This window comes from Monodon monoceros, unplaced genomic scaffold (assembly GCF_005190385.1).
Source record: "Monodon monoceros isolate NGI ecotype Baffin Bay Population unplaced genomic scaffold, NGI_Narwhal_1 Super_Scaffold_5, whole genome shotgun sequence".
In the NCBI taxonomy this organism is placed as follows: domain Eukaryota; kingdom Metazoa; phylum Chordata; class Mammalia; order Artiodactyla; family Monodontidae; genus Monodon; species Monodon monoceros.
In genome coordinates this window covers 1,364,680-1,380,659 of record NW_021703782.1, presented here as the reverse complement: position 1 = coordinate 1,380,659, position 15,980 = coordinate 1,364,680, and the positions used below count along the sequence as shown (strand labels likewise).

Sequence of the window (15,980 nt, the reverse complement as noted above, 5' to 3'; positions counted from 1 at the left end):
GGAACCCTATATTATACTATACACAAGAATTAACTCAAAATGGATCAAAGACTTCAAGACCTGAAACTGTAAAAGTCCTAGAAGAAAGCATAAGCCGTAAGCTCCTTAACATTGGTCTTGGTGATGATTTTTTGGATTTGACACCAATGGCAAAGGTAACAAAAGCAAAAATAGACAAGTGAGATTGTATCAAACTAAGAAGATTCTTCATAGCAGAGGAAACCATCAAAGAAATGAATAGGCAACTAACTACAAAATGGGAGAAAATATTTGCAAATCATATATTTGATAAGGGGTTGCTATCTAAAATATACAAAAAACTCATACAACTCAATAGCAAAAATTAGAACAATCTGATTAAAAAGTAGGCAGAGTAACTAAATGGATATTTTTCTAAAGAAGACATGCAGATGGCTAACAGGCACATGAGAAGATGCTCAACGTCACTAGTCATAGGGGAAATCAAATCAAAGCCACAATGAGGTATCGACTCACACCTGTCAGAATGGCCATCATCAAAAGGGCAAGAAACAACAAGTGTTGGCCAGGATGTGGAGAAAAGGGAGCCCTTGTGCACTGTTGGTGGAAATGTAAATTGGTGCAGCCACTATGGAAAATGGTATATTTCCTCCAAATATTAAAAATAAAACTACTATATAGTCCTGCATTCCCATTTCTGGTATTTATCCCAGAAAAGAAAACAGGATGTAGAAGAGATCTCTGCACTCCCATGTTCATTACAGTATTATTCACAGCAGCCAAGATACGGAAACAATGTAAGCATCCAGCAAGGGATGAATGGATAAAGAAGATGTGGTCTATCTATATATTGGAATATTATTCAGTTACAAGGAGGAAATTCTGCCATTTGTGACAGCGTGGTTGAACCTAGAGGTGCTAAGTGATGTAGGTCAGACAGACAAGGCAGATACTGCGTGGTATAACTTACACGTGGAATCCAAAAGAAAAAAAAGGTCGAACTCATAGAAACAGGGAGGAGAAACATGGTGACTAGAGTGGATAACCCTACATCATATCATTGAATTTGCTAAGAGAGTAGATTTTAAATATTCTCCCCTCCCCTCCTCCCCCAAAAGATAAATATGTGAGTTGATGAGTGGGTTAATTAACTCAGTGGGGAGAACCCTTCCACAATGTACATGTATATCAAGCCACTGTGATGTACACTTTCAATATCCTACAAATTTTCAATTATACCTAAAGTTAAAAAAATATTTGAGCAGACATGAGGACTTTTGCTTTAATAGTCAACAAGCAGCCACCTCAGGTCCGGCTTGGTGGTCTTTGTTTTTCTCCTCGTGGCGACAACCTCCTTTTTATTTTCACAGCCAATTTGATCTTTAGTGAGACCATCCAATTACAACTATTCCTTTTTTATTTACTGAAAAGCTTCTTTTATATAGTTATTTTTTTTGAGAGAGAGGTTATAAAATAGAAAGTTGGCAAAAATTCTAATTACCTAGTGTAAGGTATAAAGACTGAGAAAAGTTTCATGTTTTTTTTATCTTCTACATTATTGGAAATTAAGTAAATTATCTCGTGGAGATTAAACAACCTCAGCACAGTGTAAATGTGCTCTTCCAGCAACACTTCAAGCTAAAACAAACACATTGTACCTGGCAAAGAGCCAGGGCTTGTTCTTGCCCTAACTGAGACAGAACCATGCTGAGTTATCCCAGGACAGGACAGTACATTTGGGAAGTTGAAACATTGGAGAAGCTCCACTGATTCGAAGTAAATACTGAGAAAGTGATGACAATGAAAATTGACTTCATTAAAGGCAAAGTTTAGTTATGAGTTTCATGACTATGCAGAATAATGGAAGGTTTGTCAGTGTTCTCTTATGGATACAACAGCTCTCTAATTTTCTTTGCACATTAATAAGTCAAGTAGGTAAAAGTGTAGTAGAAGTGGGTCTATATTGTGTGTAAGTTGGTTGGAAATGCTTGTCTAGACAGAGCAAACCGGTTTATTTATGATGTTCCTTCCTACCTGCCCCTTCCTCATTCACCCATAAAAGAGGATGAACTTGTGCTGTGCTTGGGACACACCAACAACTATGGCACATTCCTGTCTCATGACAAGGAAAATCACAACTGCATTGCGTGTGATGAGCATTTGATAGAGAGACGTCCGGGCAGGGGAGGAATACGTACTCAGGCTGGGAGAGTTGAGCAAGGCTTTGTGGAAGAAATATCTAGAAGCACAAGTTGGGGTAGAGAGGTGACCATGGGGAATGAAAGAGGAAAACCAATTCCCGAGAGATCAGGAGACAGAAAAACCAGGGTCCTGGTGTTTCTGATTGTATTACATTTACTCTTCAATTTATAACCTACACCACTTAGAAATCTAGAAAAATTATCTGCACAGAGGCTTTATAGTCATTAAGTTGGATTGTCCAAAGATTTCAATTCACAGAGGCTTCAGTGTTAAGAAACAGACACTGAAATGAAGATTGTGCCTTGTCAAGAATGGGATGCCGTTCAAAATAATCAATATACACTTAAAACTATTGTCTCATTCATGCAATGGCATCTTGGACTATTTCCAACTTGTTTTATGACATGTTTCCTTCTTTTTTGGGGCAGGAGACCAAGGCTGAAAAAATTACTAGAGAGAATAAGGAGAGGCTATTTGCCAAGGAAGAAGAAAAAGAAGAGAAAAAATGGAGTGTTCTGTCCTTTTCTGTTGAGGAGGAAATGAAAGAGAATTTAAACTCTGGAATAAAGAACCTAGAAGATTTTTTGAAATCATGTAAAAGTAGCTCAGTGAAATTTCGAGTTGAAATGGTGGGGATTACTGCCTGCTTGAGAGCGTGGAAAGAACAATGCCGTGGTGAAGGTATGTGGCTGTGAGTTCCTGTTGATTTGTTTGTTTGAATACATTGGAAAAGAATAAAAATCTAATGATGATAACTTATTTATTAACTGGAAGTCTGTGTTAGAAGGCTTAGGGAAGCCTTCGATGCATTATCTGATTTTGTCCTTGGACAAGTCCTCTAAGTACTACTGCCTCTGTTTTATCAATGAGCAATGAAGTCTCAAAGGGGGCCCCAGTAGCAAAGATACAGCACATTCATAAGCAAATTCAAATCAATTCCTTATCACTTACATGTGGGATCTAAAATATGACACTAATGAACTTACCTACGAAACAGAAACAGACATGCAGACATAGAGATCAGACTTGTGGTTGCCAAGGAGAGGGGGAGGGAAGGATTGGGAGTTTGGGATTAGCAGATGCAAACTAGTACATAGAGGATGGATAAACAACAAGGTCCTACTGTAGAGCACAGGGAACTATTGGAAAAGAATATGAAAAAGAATGTGTATGTATAACTGAATCACTTTGCTGTATAGCAGAAATTAACACAACAATGTAAGTCAACTACACTCCAATAAAAATATTCAAATCAATTCCCAGTCAAAGTTTACAAACAACCACTTAGAGAGTTGTGGGCCTCGTTAAGGGGACCCACAGATGGCGAGGTCCCAGGGAGAGTCTGTCATTCATCTCTGAGATCTGAAGCGCGAGCATTTTCTTTCTGGCCAAACTCGGATCATGTTTGCCTGGCATGCTGAGTTCTTCCAGAAGTTGCTGTGGTTTCCATGTGCTCTACTTTACAACTGCTACAATAGATAGTAGAAAAGAAAAGAAGAGGCAGGAAGAGGCAGGTAAGAGAGAAACATGGCTGGATAGAGACGTGTAAGTTGATGGCAGGTGAAATGATGAGGGGCCAGTATGCCTCCAAACTGACAGTACTTCCGAGTATACCTCGTTGACCTGTCTGTCTTGGTCGTCTCCACACTTGAATCCGTTGAACACGGGGTCACTGGGGGTTCTTCTCCCCCCTACCCCGTCATTCTACAAACTTCAATCTGCCCCTGCAACGACAGACTTCGCTGAGGATTTCATCCCAGTGAGAAGCATAAGACTTGGCCTCTGTGGGTCTCTCTAAGATGTTGTGTCAGGATTTGCAGTTGCCCTGAGAGAGATCAGGATGAACAGTGGCTTAAATTTCTTTTGTAGCCTTTATAGCATCAGTATGTGTTTGGTAATATTTGTTAAATAGATAAAATGTAGGTTGATTGGAAGAAAGGGCGAATCAAAACTGCCCTAACGTGAAGTATGAAAAGACCAACCGTGAGGGGGACTGGAAAGGATGTAAGTGACTGTAAAGAAATGGACAGGGATTAGCAAGGTTTGGATCTGGTAGGTGTAACAGACTGATTGAATTTAAAGGCTCCAGTGATTACACCAGACACTTATCTCTGGTCACCATCAGGGTTCAATAAATGTTGCCAAGTTGTTTTGTTTTTTTTTTTTTTTTTTTTTGCGGTACGTGGGCCTCTCACTGTTGTGGCCTCTCCCGTTGCGGAGCACAGGCTGCGGACGCGCATGCTCAGCGGTCATGGCTCACGGGCCCAGCCGCTCCGCGGCATGTGGGATCTTCCCGGACCGGGGCACGAACCCGCGTCCCCTGCATCGGCAGGCGGACTCTCAACCACTGCGCCACCAGGGAAGCCCAAGTTTTTAACCAGATATTTAGACTCATCTGGACATTTTTCTTTGAACATAGTAGAGAAGACATGGAAAGATATGTATTCCTTAGAACTTAGACCAACTTGGGCTTTAGTGATCTTATTTCTATCATGAGCTACAAGATTGTCCTTTTCCCCCCAACACTTACAGAGCTACGTCTCAGTTATCCACAGAGATGTCGGAATGTGTTTAGTTGCACTTTCATTTTATTGAGTTTTCTGTATTCCAAAACCTCCATTAATGCTAAGTAAGACAATGAATTTAATTGGGTCATGTTGATAGCCTGAGTGAATAATCTTGGACAATCAAACATTTATTATTTTTGATGGCCTTTATAACAGTTTTGCTGTTTATTCTTTACCAAGGTGAAACCACAAAAGATTTAAGTATAGCTGTTCAAATGATGAAAAGGATCTACTCCGTGATGGAAAAATACCCAGAACTTTTGCAAGAGGCAGATCGGCAACTCATAGCCAGATGCCTTAGGTACTTAGGATTTGAGGAGTTGGCAAGTACTTTGCATCCAGCGCAGGTAATGTTTTCAGAATAGCTCCATTCTAGTAGAGTAATTATTAGGTGCACCTCAAGTGTCTTATAAGCACAGTTACCTGGGTTTTTTTTTTTTTCACTGAAAATATTTACTCCAAGTTCATAATCATTATTAGTAATCCAGCTCCCCCAACTTGAAGTAACCTAGAATTAGAAAATTTTACAAAAGCTTCTCTGGACAAACATGCCAGATAGTCTCTGCAGACCCTTAAAACTAATCCTGTGTTTAATTCTAGCAAAACATTTAAAAACTATATTGCGACCGTTCAGTTGCCTTGATATCAGATTGTAGCTCAAGTGCCGTGATGGATATCTGAAGATCTGGACGTGTGCTATTTACTCTTAGTTAAGATAATGATTTGGGTGGTAAGAGATTTCTTCAATAAATAATGCAAACTTTGAAAGATGGTAAAATGCTTTTCTCGTAAAAATTAGTTTTCAGTTATTTTATTTTAAAAAATATTTTTAATCATTTAAAGGATGTTGTAATTTACAATCACTTTCAAAATGGGCTTGTAAACTCCTATAGGTCACAGAAAATGACATGAAGGAGAAGAAGAAGAACAAATACTCAGTTGGTATTGGGCCGGCTCGGTTTCAGCTGCAGTACATGGGCCAGTATTTGGTACGAGATGAGAGGAAAGATCCAGACCCCAGAGTCCAGGACTTTATTCCTGACACCTGGCAGGTAATGCCTGGATGAAAGAAACATTTTTGTATTTCATTATTAAATCTGATCTCAGGAGCTTCTCATGATTCCACACAGCACATCTGGCATGAAGTTCTTCATGTTGAGTCAGCTTATTTAAAATTGTCATGGGAAATGTCAAATGTAGACTTTTTCCCATTTAAAGAAAGTGAATTTTTCATATCATCCATTTTTCATAAATAGACCATTTTCTTGGAGGTACTCTGATGGATTCACACATATATATTTGAAGTTCTGTCTTTGTCATCCGACTGTATCATTATGGAGGCTTCCCTGTGTCTGCAGGATATCCTATGTAAATATAGAAATGTGACAGAGACATTCAAGGAGTTTAAACAGTAGAGACAGTTGTTTAGATATTTACAGCCTGTACCCGTGACCATAGTAGCTACTTTTCTATAAATAAGTGTAAAATTAATATTGATGGCTAGAAAATTAGGAATAAAAGGGTGCGTTTCTGCATTGATTCAACCTTAGAAAATCGCCTCGAACCTTATCAGTTAAACACGTTTGGCTGTGAAAATGCCATTTCAGAGGTTCAGTCTAACAGATGGTCTTATCAGAATCTGACTTCATCGTCCTTGTGTTGATGATGCTGGAGTGCCTCAGAATCTCCCTGCCTGCTGTTCTGGGGCAGGGGGGCCAGGTCCTTCCTTCCTGAAGTGCAGGACACGAAGCAGCTAAGGGCCCTCCAGGTATCTACGCCCGCCTCCGCTGCACTTCTTCTGATGTCGCCTTTGCTCTGACGTGCGGCCCAGAGTGGACCAGGATTCAGAGAGTGTGCAGGATGGGGCTTTGGGGGGCTTTTCCATCTTCTGCCCATCACACAGGCTAATGATCCTTTCACTAGTCCTCATTTTGATGAATAAAAGCATAGGCTAAAGGGATGAGAGTCTGTTTTTTTGTGTGTGTGTGTTACGCGGGCCTCTCACTGTTGTGGCCTCTCCCGTTGCGGATGGAGCACAGGCTCCGGACGCGCAGGCCCAGCGGCCATGGCTCACGGGCCCAGCCGCTCCGCGGCATGTGGGATCTCCCCGGACCGGGGCACGAACCCATGTCCCCTGCGTCGGCAGGCGGACTCCCAACCACTGCGCCACCAGGGAAGTCCCGGAAGTCTGTTTTAATGAAGGTCCCACATGCCCTCCAAAGTAGGGGCTGGCATCCTTCTATTTAGAAAGTACAAGACAAGCAGTAAAATGATTAATCACTGATTTTTTTTTTTCTGTTCAGCTACTTTTTCACCCTTACAAAAATACATACTCTTAGCTCTTCATTTCTCAGAGCCGTCGTGCACTTAGTCAATGACAAGTAATCAGAAAGAATATCTACCCAAGGACAAGATATTTTGTTCAGGCCCTCTCTCCGTTTTTCACACACAAACCCACCTCCAGACGCTCAAAAGCACTGCAATTCTCTCTTCTGGGAGAGGCCGTGAGTTCTTCACAAGTTCCCGTGTATCTTTTGGTGTGTTTTCAACTCGCAGCCACTCCTTTGCGGCTCAGAGAATTATGCTGGAAGTGTCTTAAGGTATTTGTTTTGCTAACGTGCTTCTCGTGGCTCTGACACAATGGTGCTCTGACCCTGCAGCGAGAGCTCTTGGACATCGTGGACAAGAATGAGTCTGCGGTCATAGTGGCCCCCACGTCCTCAGGGAAGACCTACGCCTCCTACTACTGCATGGAGAAGGTGCTGCGGGAGGGCGACGATGGGGTGGTCGTGTACGTGGCCCCCACCAAGGTAGGTCTGGGGGCTGGGGGGTTGTTCAAATGACTTAAATTTTCTCTCACTCCCGAACCTCCTCTTTTAGTTTAATGCATGTAGTCATGTGGTAGATCTAGCTCTCTTTATTTTTTTTCGCAATTTATTTTTTTCCACTTTTATTGAGATAAAATGGATGTGTAACCTGTTAGTTTCGTGTGTACAACATAATGGTCAATATTTGTATGTATTGTTAAATGATCACCCCCATAATTCTAGTGAACATGAATCATGAATCACCTCATATAGTTACACATTTTTTGTTTCCTTGTGATGAGAACTTTTAAGATCTGCTCTCTTAGAAACTGTCAGGTACACAATACCGTACTGTTAACAATAGTCACTGTTACATCCCCAGACTTATTTATCTTATAACTGGAACTTTGTACCTTTTGACCACCTTCACCTGTTCTCCCCGCCCTTAGCCCCACCCTAGCCAACCACCAGCCTGTTCTGTTTCCACGCATCTCACTTTATTTTCTAACCTGCATTTTCTCCTTCCAGCCTGAGAGGCCAAAGTAATACTTTCCTTAGAGCACTGTGAGGCAGAGGTCTGGTCCTGTGATCTTGTCATTCAGCTTTTTGCTCGAACTGAGAGAAGCATCCCGACTATGTCAGGCAATGTTGAGTCTTTAGGAACCCCGCGTTGCATCTGCCCTTGATGGGATGCATCCTGTCTGCTCTTGGGTGTCAGTGCCTGATGTGTTTCTCATGCCAGGTGGTTTTGCCATATTTCTTTTATGGCTGGAACCACCTAATGCCAAGCTTAAATACAGAAAGTATAATCTGTCATTTAGGAGAAAGGCTGATTTACAGGAAGTATAAGTTTGCATATCCTCATTTACAACCCCTTGTTTTTAATGCGATTACTCTTAAGAAAGGCAGATTTACTTGGGATAACTTTGATTCTACAGATTAAAATGAGATCTCATTCCATTTTAGTTTCTAGGAAAATGTGGCATTGAGTGACTTGGGATCGGGCTCAGAACCAGACTGATCAACATGATTAGTTGAAATTAGCACTTTAGTTTTGATTGTAACTTTTTCGTTTTTCATGGTTACGAAAGCAGTAAGTGTTCATAGCAGGAAATTAATAAAATATATCAAGAAAAATGAAGCTTACTGGAGGTGGAATTGGTAATTCAACACAATACATATTCCTCTTCTAAAAGTTTTAGAACCCAAAGGTTTTAGAAGCCAAATTACTCTTCTAAAAGTTTAAATCCATTTTTATTCCCTCTGACAGTATATGGAAATATATATATCCTCTTATTTTTTTCCAACATTCCTATGATCTTTAAACATTTTTTGCCATACTGCTAGGTAAAAATTTGCATCTCATAATAAATCTGCATTTCTGTGATCACTGATTGGGGAGCCTTTCCGTATGATTTCTGGGCAGTGATATTTCTTTAATCATGATCTACTTGTTCATGACATCTGCCCATTTTCTTTTTCTTGTAGTGGAAGGGCATTGCCTTTTTATTGATTGGCCAGAAGTCTGTATAATAAGTATATTACTTTTTCTCCGTAAAGTATAACCAATATACTTTTGTCATTTTTTCTTTTTGCTATATTGCAGTTATATCAATGATATTTTGTTAATATCTTTGTGTAGTCAGATCTATCGGTATTTCCGTTTAGTGTTTCCGAGTGTGCTCAAATATATGAAAATGTCCACTTTCTAGTATCTTTATGCTTATGTTTTAAAGTTTACATTTTAACCTAGGTGAGACTTTTTTGGGCACAGAGGGTGAAATACAGAGATGTGTATAGGTTTGCACATGCTCAGATTTCGCTGGCCACCACCTGCCTAGTCGGGGGTGTGGGTCCCCTGTACGCTCGCAGGTAGAGGTCTGGGGATGCCCCCAAATACGAGAACCACACGTCCATCCCGGCTGCCCTCCTTGGCCGTTCTACGTCGACTCACGGTTTCTTTCTAAGCCTCGGTGGCCCAGGTATCAGCTGTTTGTTTGTCACGTGCGGGCAACGTTTCCTGCTTTTTCCCTCTGATGAAGCCGGGTTTTCCCATTTTACATTGGGTTGAGGTTATAAGTGAGTTCACGTGTAGTCACAGAGCTCAAAGACAGCCCGTGGGTTAGGCAGACGGTAGGAGAAAGGGGTGATGAAGCTTCCTGCCTTCCCAGCAGTACGTCATTTTAGACAGTGCCTGCCGTTCTCTCCCTGAGGTCCCCCGGTACTTTATTATGTGATTAATGGATATTCTCCCCCGTCAATCAGGCCCTTGTCAATCAGGTGGCAGCAACTGTTGAGAATCGTTTTAGCAAAAATCTGCCAAACGGCGAATCTCTGTGCGGTGTTTTTACACGGGACTATCGTCATGAGGCTCTAAACTCTCAGGTAGGACATACACTAGTTAATGCATTTGTTATTGAATTATATGATAGTACTTAGAAGTCTCTTTCAGTAGAAATGCAGTATCTTGACAAGGGCTCGTAGAAGTAATTTTCTTGAATTTATAAAAGATGAAGTGGCTTTAGAGAAAATTTAACAGTGTTATATTCCAGAGAGTAAGAAATGGAGCTCATCTTTCTCGAGGACGCTTAGCTTTTGATTGCAGATTTCAGTTATATTTCATGGCATCATCTTGGTTTATAAGTGGATCGAAAATGATCTGAAGAACCCCATGTTATAAAAACTGACAAACTGGTTTCCATTCAGCATAGCTGTTTCTTGACCTTTCTTGATGCGAAGGAGACGCATCATCATTTCAAAATGTTGTATTTATGGATGGACTTCATGGTGTTAAGTAAAGCAGACAGTTTCCCTCCTTATTAAACTCACTGAAAACAGTCACAGCTAAACAGAAAGTGAAAACGTGACTATAGCACATTGCATGGTAGATGTGAGATGTGACGCCCACATCGCCATTTGTGAGAGCACCGCTGCCCAGGGGCGGGGCGTGAGGTCCGGCAGAGGCCTGCTGTCGGGCCCTGTGCTGCCCCGCTTTCGGCACCCTGGGACTGAGCGGGGCTGGGGCAGAGACACTGGCCATTTCGGCTGCGTGTGGAGTAGCACTGATGGCCGCCATGCGCTCCAGGGTCCAAGCTAGATGGGCCAGCGTGTCACCAGGTGTGTTCTGAAGTTCACCTTCTCACTCTGCCCCATCCTCTCCCAACTTCCATAGTTGTTCATTTTTAATAAATGGTTTTCAACCTAAACTGAACCTCGGGGTCGGATTTTGAAGGAATAAACCTGCGACAATGAACTCTTCCTGTTATTACTGCGAATGCTTATAAATAAGAATTTAAACTTCAAATCTGATATCTTACCATTCTGACCTATAAAAATTGCAGTGTCACAAGATTCAAACGAATATATCATATTCTACTTAATCAGCAGGTCCATTCAGGAGTTTTAACTCTCTCTTTTATATTCTTAGAACTACATCTTGGTGTAGCAAGTGCTCAAAAGTGTTTGTTTGCACAATGCTCTTGTTTTTAGGTACTTATCACAGTGCCTGCCTGCTTTGAAATTCTGCTGCTAGCTCCGCATCGCCAGGCGTGGGTGAAAAGGATCAGATACGTTATATTTGATGAGGTAGGTTTGGTATTATTTCTCTGGGTTGAGTTCCTGGTTGCATAAGCGCCACACTGGAGACATTTGCTGCTTCGGGGCATTCATCGTCTGCGTGGAGTTTCGGTTGCGGAGGACACTGTCTTTCCCCTGTGAATCACGCCAGTCTTTGGGCTCCGTTTTCCTGTTCTGGCTCAGGACAGGGTATCTGTGTCTGCGGACCTCTGGATGGCAGAGGAGCTGTCTTTGGTGACCACCGTTTCAGAGGAGTAGAACTCACCACTAGGGCATGAGTTTCCCTGGACAGAGATTCCGAAAATCTGATCTTTGATCTCCAAAGCAAAGAGTTTGGGGCTATAACAATGATGTCACTTATGTACAGTATCTTGTCAGTCATGGTCCCAGCAGGAAACAGACGACACACACAAAATGGAAGAATTCAAGAAGAGATTTTTGCAAAGGTGTGTGGGCGGGGGGAACTGTGCCGTTAGTGCAGTAGCCCAGGGCGAGGAGGTTACCCCTCAGCCTAAAGGGACAAGGAAAGATACGGTCAATGAGACCCACAGGGAGATTGAGTGTGCTGGCCGCTTTGCAAGGGCTTAGCCGAGGAGCACGCCTGGCTCAGGGTAACCTGCCAGGAAGGCAGCCAGTGGCACAAAGACCTCGCCCTCATTCCCTTCAGGTCTCTTGCCCAGGCTCTCCTTTGGCCAAAGCCAGTGGAACCAGAGAGCATTGGAGCTCTTTTGAAGTAGCCTCTGTGGGTCAGTTTCCCTGGGCAGAGAGAGCAGGTTGGAAAATGATGGACATTTATAGAGCAAATGAAGGATATTGAGAAAGTTTTTACAGCAGAATTAAGAATATTTATTCAAAGAGACTTAAAGCATTATAAAAGAATTCTTTTGCTCCAAGGGGTTTTCAGTTTAAAGGGGAAAATGATGATAAGCCTGTATTTCACTTAATTTTTCCTCTTGTAAGCTTGAAGCTACCAAGAGAGCTGTGCTTTTGATTGGTTTGAACCTGACTTACTGTGTTTTATTTTTTGCTCATTCTGTATATGCTACATCCTGAAGGCCTTGAATATTCATATTGAAAAAAAAAATCCAACAGCTTTGTCTTGGCAATCTAGAACCTTGAATTGTACTCTGGTCTCAAAGCTTTGAAATGCTGTGACATGGGGTACGTCAGTTTCCCCAATTTTATGTCAGGGTAACGCTGACGGGCTGGTGTATTATCTGACTAGGGCAAAGCCAAATGGGCAGGGGAAGTTTTTTCTTTTTTTTAATTGTCTGGCTCTGATGGTACGTTCTTTCCAGTTGATTGCCAGGTGTCATAGTTTAATCTGTTTAAAGGAGACCATATTTGAGAATCTTCCCTAAATCTAGTTCCATTTGCTTTATTTGGTCAAAGGACATTCGTTAATTCAGCAAATATATAAGGAGTATCTCCACAATGCCAGGCACTGTTGGTGCTGGGAATGCCCAGGGTAAGTCACAGAATCATTGGAAAAAAGGGGGTAGACAGCTACGCCTACCCATGACGGTGGCAGCCCGCATCGGTGTGTATGGTGACGAGGTGGATCAGTGTGACCCCACTGTGGTGATGGCAGGGAGACAGCAGGGGGACAGATCTGCGGTGGCTGGTCAGAAAGTCTTCCCATGGGGCGACATTGAACCGAACTCTGCAAGTTCAAAAGGGGGTAAGAGCAGAAGGAACAATATATGTGGAAGCTCCGGGGTAGGAAAGATGTGGTCAGGGAACAAAGCAAAGTTCAGTGTGTCTGGAGGAAAGTGAGGGCAGGATGGGAGAGAGGCTTGAATGAAGCTGGAGAGGCAGGTGGGGGGCGGTTACTCCCAGCACAACATATACGCCCTGTTCAGGAGTTTATATTTTGTTCCACATGCAATGGGAAGATATTGAAGAAATTTAATTGTGGACGTGGCCTGATGGAATTCATCCTTGAGACATATCTGTTGGCTGTGATGTGAAGTGTTCAGGGGATGGCCTGGGAAGCTAGGAGGGTGGCCAGGAGGGTATCGTGATTGACTTGGGGGCCGTGGACCTGGAGAAAATACTTAGATCTGAAAGACATTTTGGAAAGTAAGATAAAGAGGAATTATTGATGGATTGGTTATGGGAATTAAAAGAATTTGTGTCAAGATTTTCTCTTGCCTGAATTTGCCAATATTTACGTAAACTTGGCACGGTTGATTAAAGGTAATTGGAGACCATGTATGATGATTCAGGTTTCCCTGTCTTATTTTCATTCGCTGATTTTAAATCAACTGAAAAATTATTTAATTTATTTAAACTAGACTAAAACAAACAAAAGCAGTTCACCCGTTTCTCCCATGCCCACCTGTTGCAAATGCCTATTTGTTCTCTATGTCTTTGAGCTTGTTTTTTTGTGTGTGTGGGGTTTTTTTTAAGATTTCACATGTGAGATCATTATTTGTCTTTTTATGTCTGATTTGTTGATTTATTTCACTTAGCATAATGCCCTTGAGGTCCTTCCATGTTGTCACAAATGGGAAGATTTCATTCTTTTTTATGGCTGAATAATATTCCATTCTGCATATACATACCACAGTTTCTTTATCCACTCATCCTTCAGTGGACACTTAGATTGCTTCATATCTTGGCTGTTATACGTAGTGCTGCAATTAACATGGGGGATGCTTATATCTTTTGGTGTTCTTTGGATAAATACCCCGAAGTGGAATTGCTGGGTCATATGGTAACTCTATTTTTAGGTTTTTGAGGAACCTCCATACTGTTTTCTGCAGTGGCTGCACCAATTTACATTCCCACCAACAGTGCACAAGCGTTCTCTTTTCTCCACATTCTTGCCAACACTTGTTATTTGTGTTCTTTTTGATGGTGGCCGTTCTGACAGATGCGAGTGATATCTCATGTGGTTTTGATTTTCATTTCTCGATGACTGGTGATGTTGAGCATCTTTTCATGTGCCTGTTGGCCATCTGTTTGTTTTCTTTGGAAAAATATCTCTTCAGACCTTCTGCTCATTTTTAATGGAGAATTTTTGTCTTTAATAGGTCCACTGTCTTGGTGGAGAAATTGGAGCAGAAGTCTGGGAGCATCTCCTTGTCATGATCCGCTGTCCCTTCCTGGCCCTTTCTGCTACCATCAGCAACCCGGAGCATCTCACCGAGTAGGCATTAGCTTCTAGTCCGGATACAATGCTTATCTATTTTGAATGTTTGAATGTCATGCTTTCTATCTGGGTTCTGGAGAGTTTCATAACTTTCTGGTGAATTTATTACCTTATCTCTGGATATTCAAGGAACAGAGTCACCCCTCCTGGCAGGTGCTGAGCAAGCCCACACTCTATAAAGTAAAAATCAAGGGTTCTCCCAGCTGGATCTGCAGCTGACTAGGAAATATCCCCCGTATCTCAAAAAAGGTTCACCGGAAGTTATCGATTTCTGTTTCTTTTTCTTTGTCCTTTACCAAGAAATAAAATTAAAATGGTATAATGACATGCTCTGCCATGGACCTTGAGATTTCTTACGTTGTCCCACTTTGTAGATGTTTAGAAAGATAGTGAAGCCTTATTAGTTGAAAACCCCATATTATTTATCCACGGGGCTAGATTTTTGCCCACTAACAACAACAATTATAGCAAAGACTCCTATTTGCCAGCTGCTGTTCTAAGTGCTTTGCATATGTTAATTTATTTTAAATGGCCAACAACCCTTATGATTTATTATTTTCATTACTACTGTTAGATAGTCTTTTCCATACTGCTATTATTATTTCCATTTTAAATGTGGAAGATGAGGCCCAGAGAGATTTTGTGATGCAACCGAGAGCTTCAGCCCATGGTAAGGAGGCTGGGATTCGATCTTAGGTCATCTGGCTCCAGGGCCTATTCCCTTAAGTAATTTTTAAGGCACATAAAATTTTCTTTATTTAAAGTACTTTAAAATCCTTTCACAGGAAGTGGTTCTATGTTCTGCCTAAATAATATGTAATTTAAATTTTTAAGGTGGCTACGATCCATAAAACAGTACTGGAAACAAACAGACAGTATGATAGAAAAAAATACTGCTTCTTCAAGAAATGCCGACTGCCGCGCCAGTTCTCACCGAGACTACTTACTAAGGAAGCAGTCGTATAAAGTGAGACTTGGTATGTTTGACATAGTCATAGGAATTTTATCTTTTCCTTTCAAGTTATTCCAGCCATTGTGTGTTCATTCATTTGGAAATCCTTGCTCTTCATTTCCAGTGCTCTATGCAGAGAGATACAATGATTTAGAGAAGCACATATGTTCAGTAAACAATCATGACATCTCCTTTGACCATTTTCACCCGTGCGCTGCGCTGACCACGGACCATGTGAGTGATGGTTCTGCCATGTTTGTTCTGAGCCACATCGGTGGTTTGTATCATATTGCAAAGCTGCCTGGGCGACACTCATCGGAATTACAGAATCGATGCTCTGTAACAGATATTGAACCTGAGTTTTAAGAGTAACAAGAATAACTTCGTAGTTTTCATCTGCTCCTCAGTGGTGTCTACAGCTGCAAAGCTTAGGAATGACTGAACATCTTAACCTGAAGTTTCTTGGGGCCGATTTTCTTTATTCTTTGCCCATTTTCCTTCTTCTCAGCACCTGTGTCCCATCTGTCCACCTTCAAGGACACTAACTCTTCTCTTAATGCAGCTACAACTGTGTGTGGACAGTACCTTGTACGTGTGAGAATCTGATTGCTGTGAATTAGGTCAAACAAGGAAAAGACACTTTTCACTAACATAGCAATCACATGACTTTTGGGTAGTGAATCAGTAAGGTGGAGGTCTTAAGGGGACCTCATGTGGCGCACTGGGGTTTGAGTGGGGGA

General features: G+C 41.6%; 1 protein-coding gene across 3 annotated transcripts in view; it reads left to right on the top strand.

Moving 5' to 3' along the window:
* DDX60 (DExD/H-box helicase 60) overlaps nt 1-15,980 on the top strand; it is a 64,989-nt gene that overhangs the window by 30,462 nt on the left and 18,547 nt on the right. For all 3 annotated transcript variants that reach the window (XR_003790662.1, XR_003790663.1, XM_029201707.1), the window contains exons 14-22: nt 2,610-2,862; nt 4,929-5,095; nt 5,642-5,800; nt 7,409-7,558; nt 9,821-9,940; nt 11,045-11,140; nt 14,170-14,285; nt 15,123-15,265; nt 15,365-15,474. Coding sequence is in view for 1 of the 3 variants with exons in the window: in XM_029201707.1 (XP_029057540.1) it covers nt 2,610-2,862; nt 4,929-5,095; nt 5,642-5,800; nt 7,409-7,558; nt 9,821-9,940; nt 11,045-11,140; nt 14,170-14,285; nt 15,123-15,265; nt 15,365-15,474 (1,314 nt within the window). In the remaining 2 variants the exon portion in view is untranslated. The remainder of the gene's footprint in view (nt 1-2,609; nt 2,863-4,928; nt 5,096-5,641; nt 5,801-7,408; nt 7,559-9,820; nt 9,941-11,044; nt 11,141-14,169; nt 14,286-15,122; nt 15,266-15,364; nt 15,475-15,980) is intronic.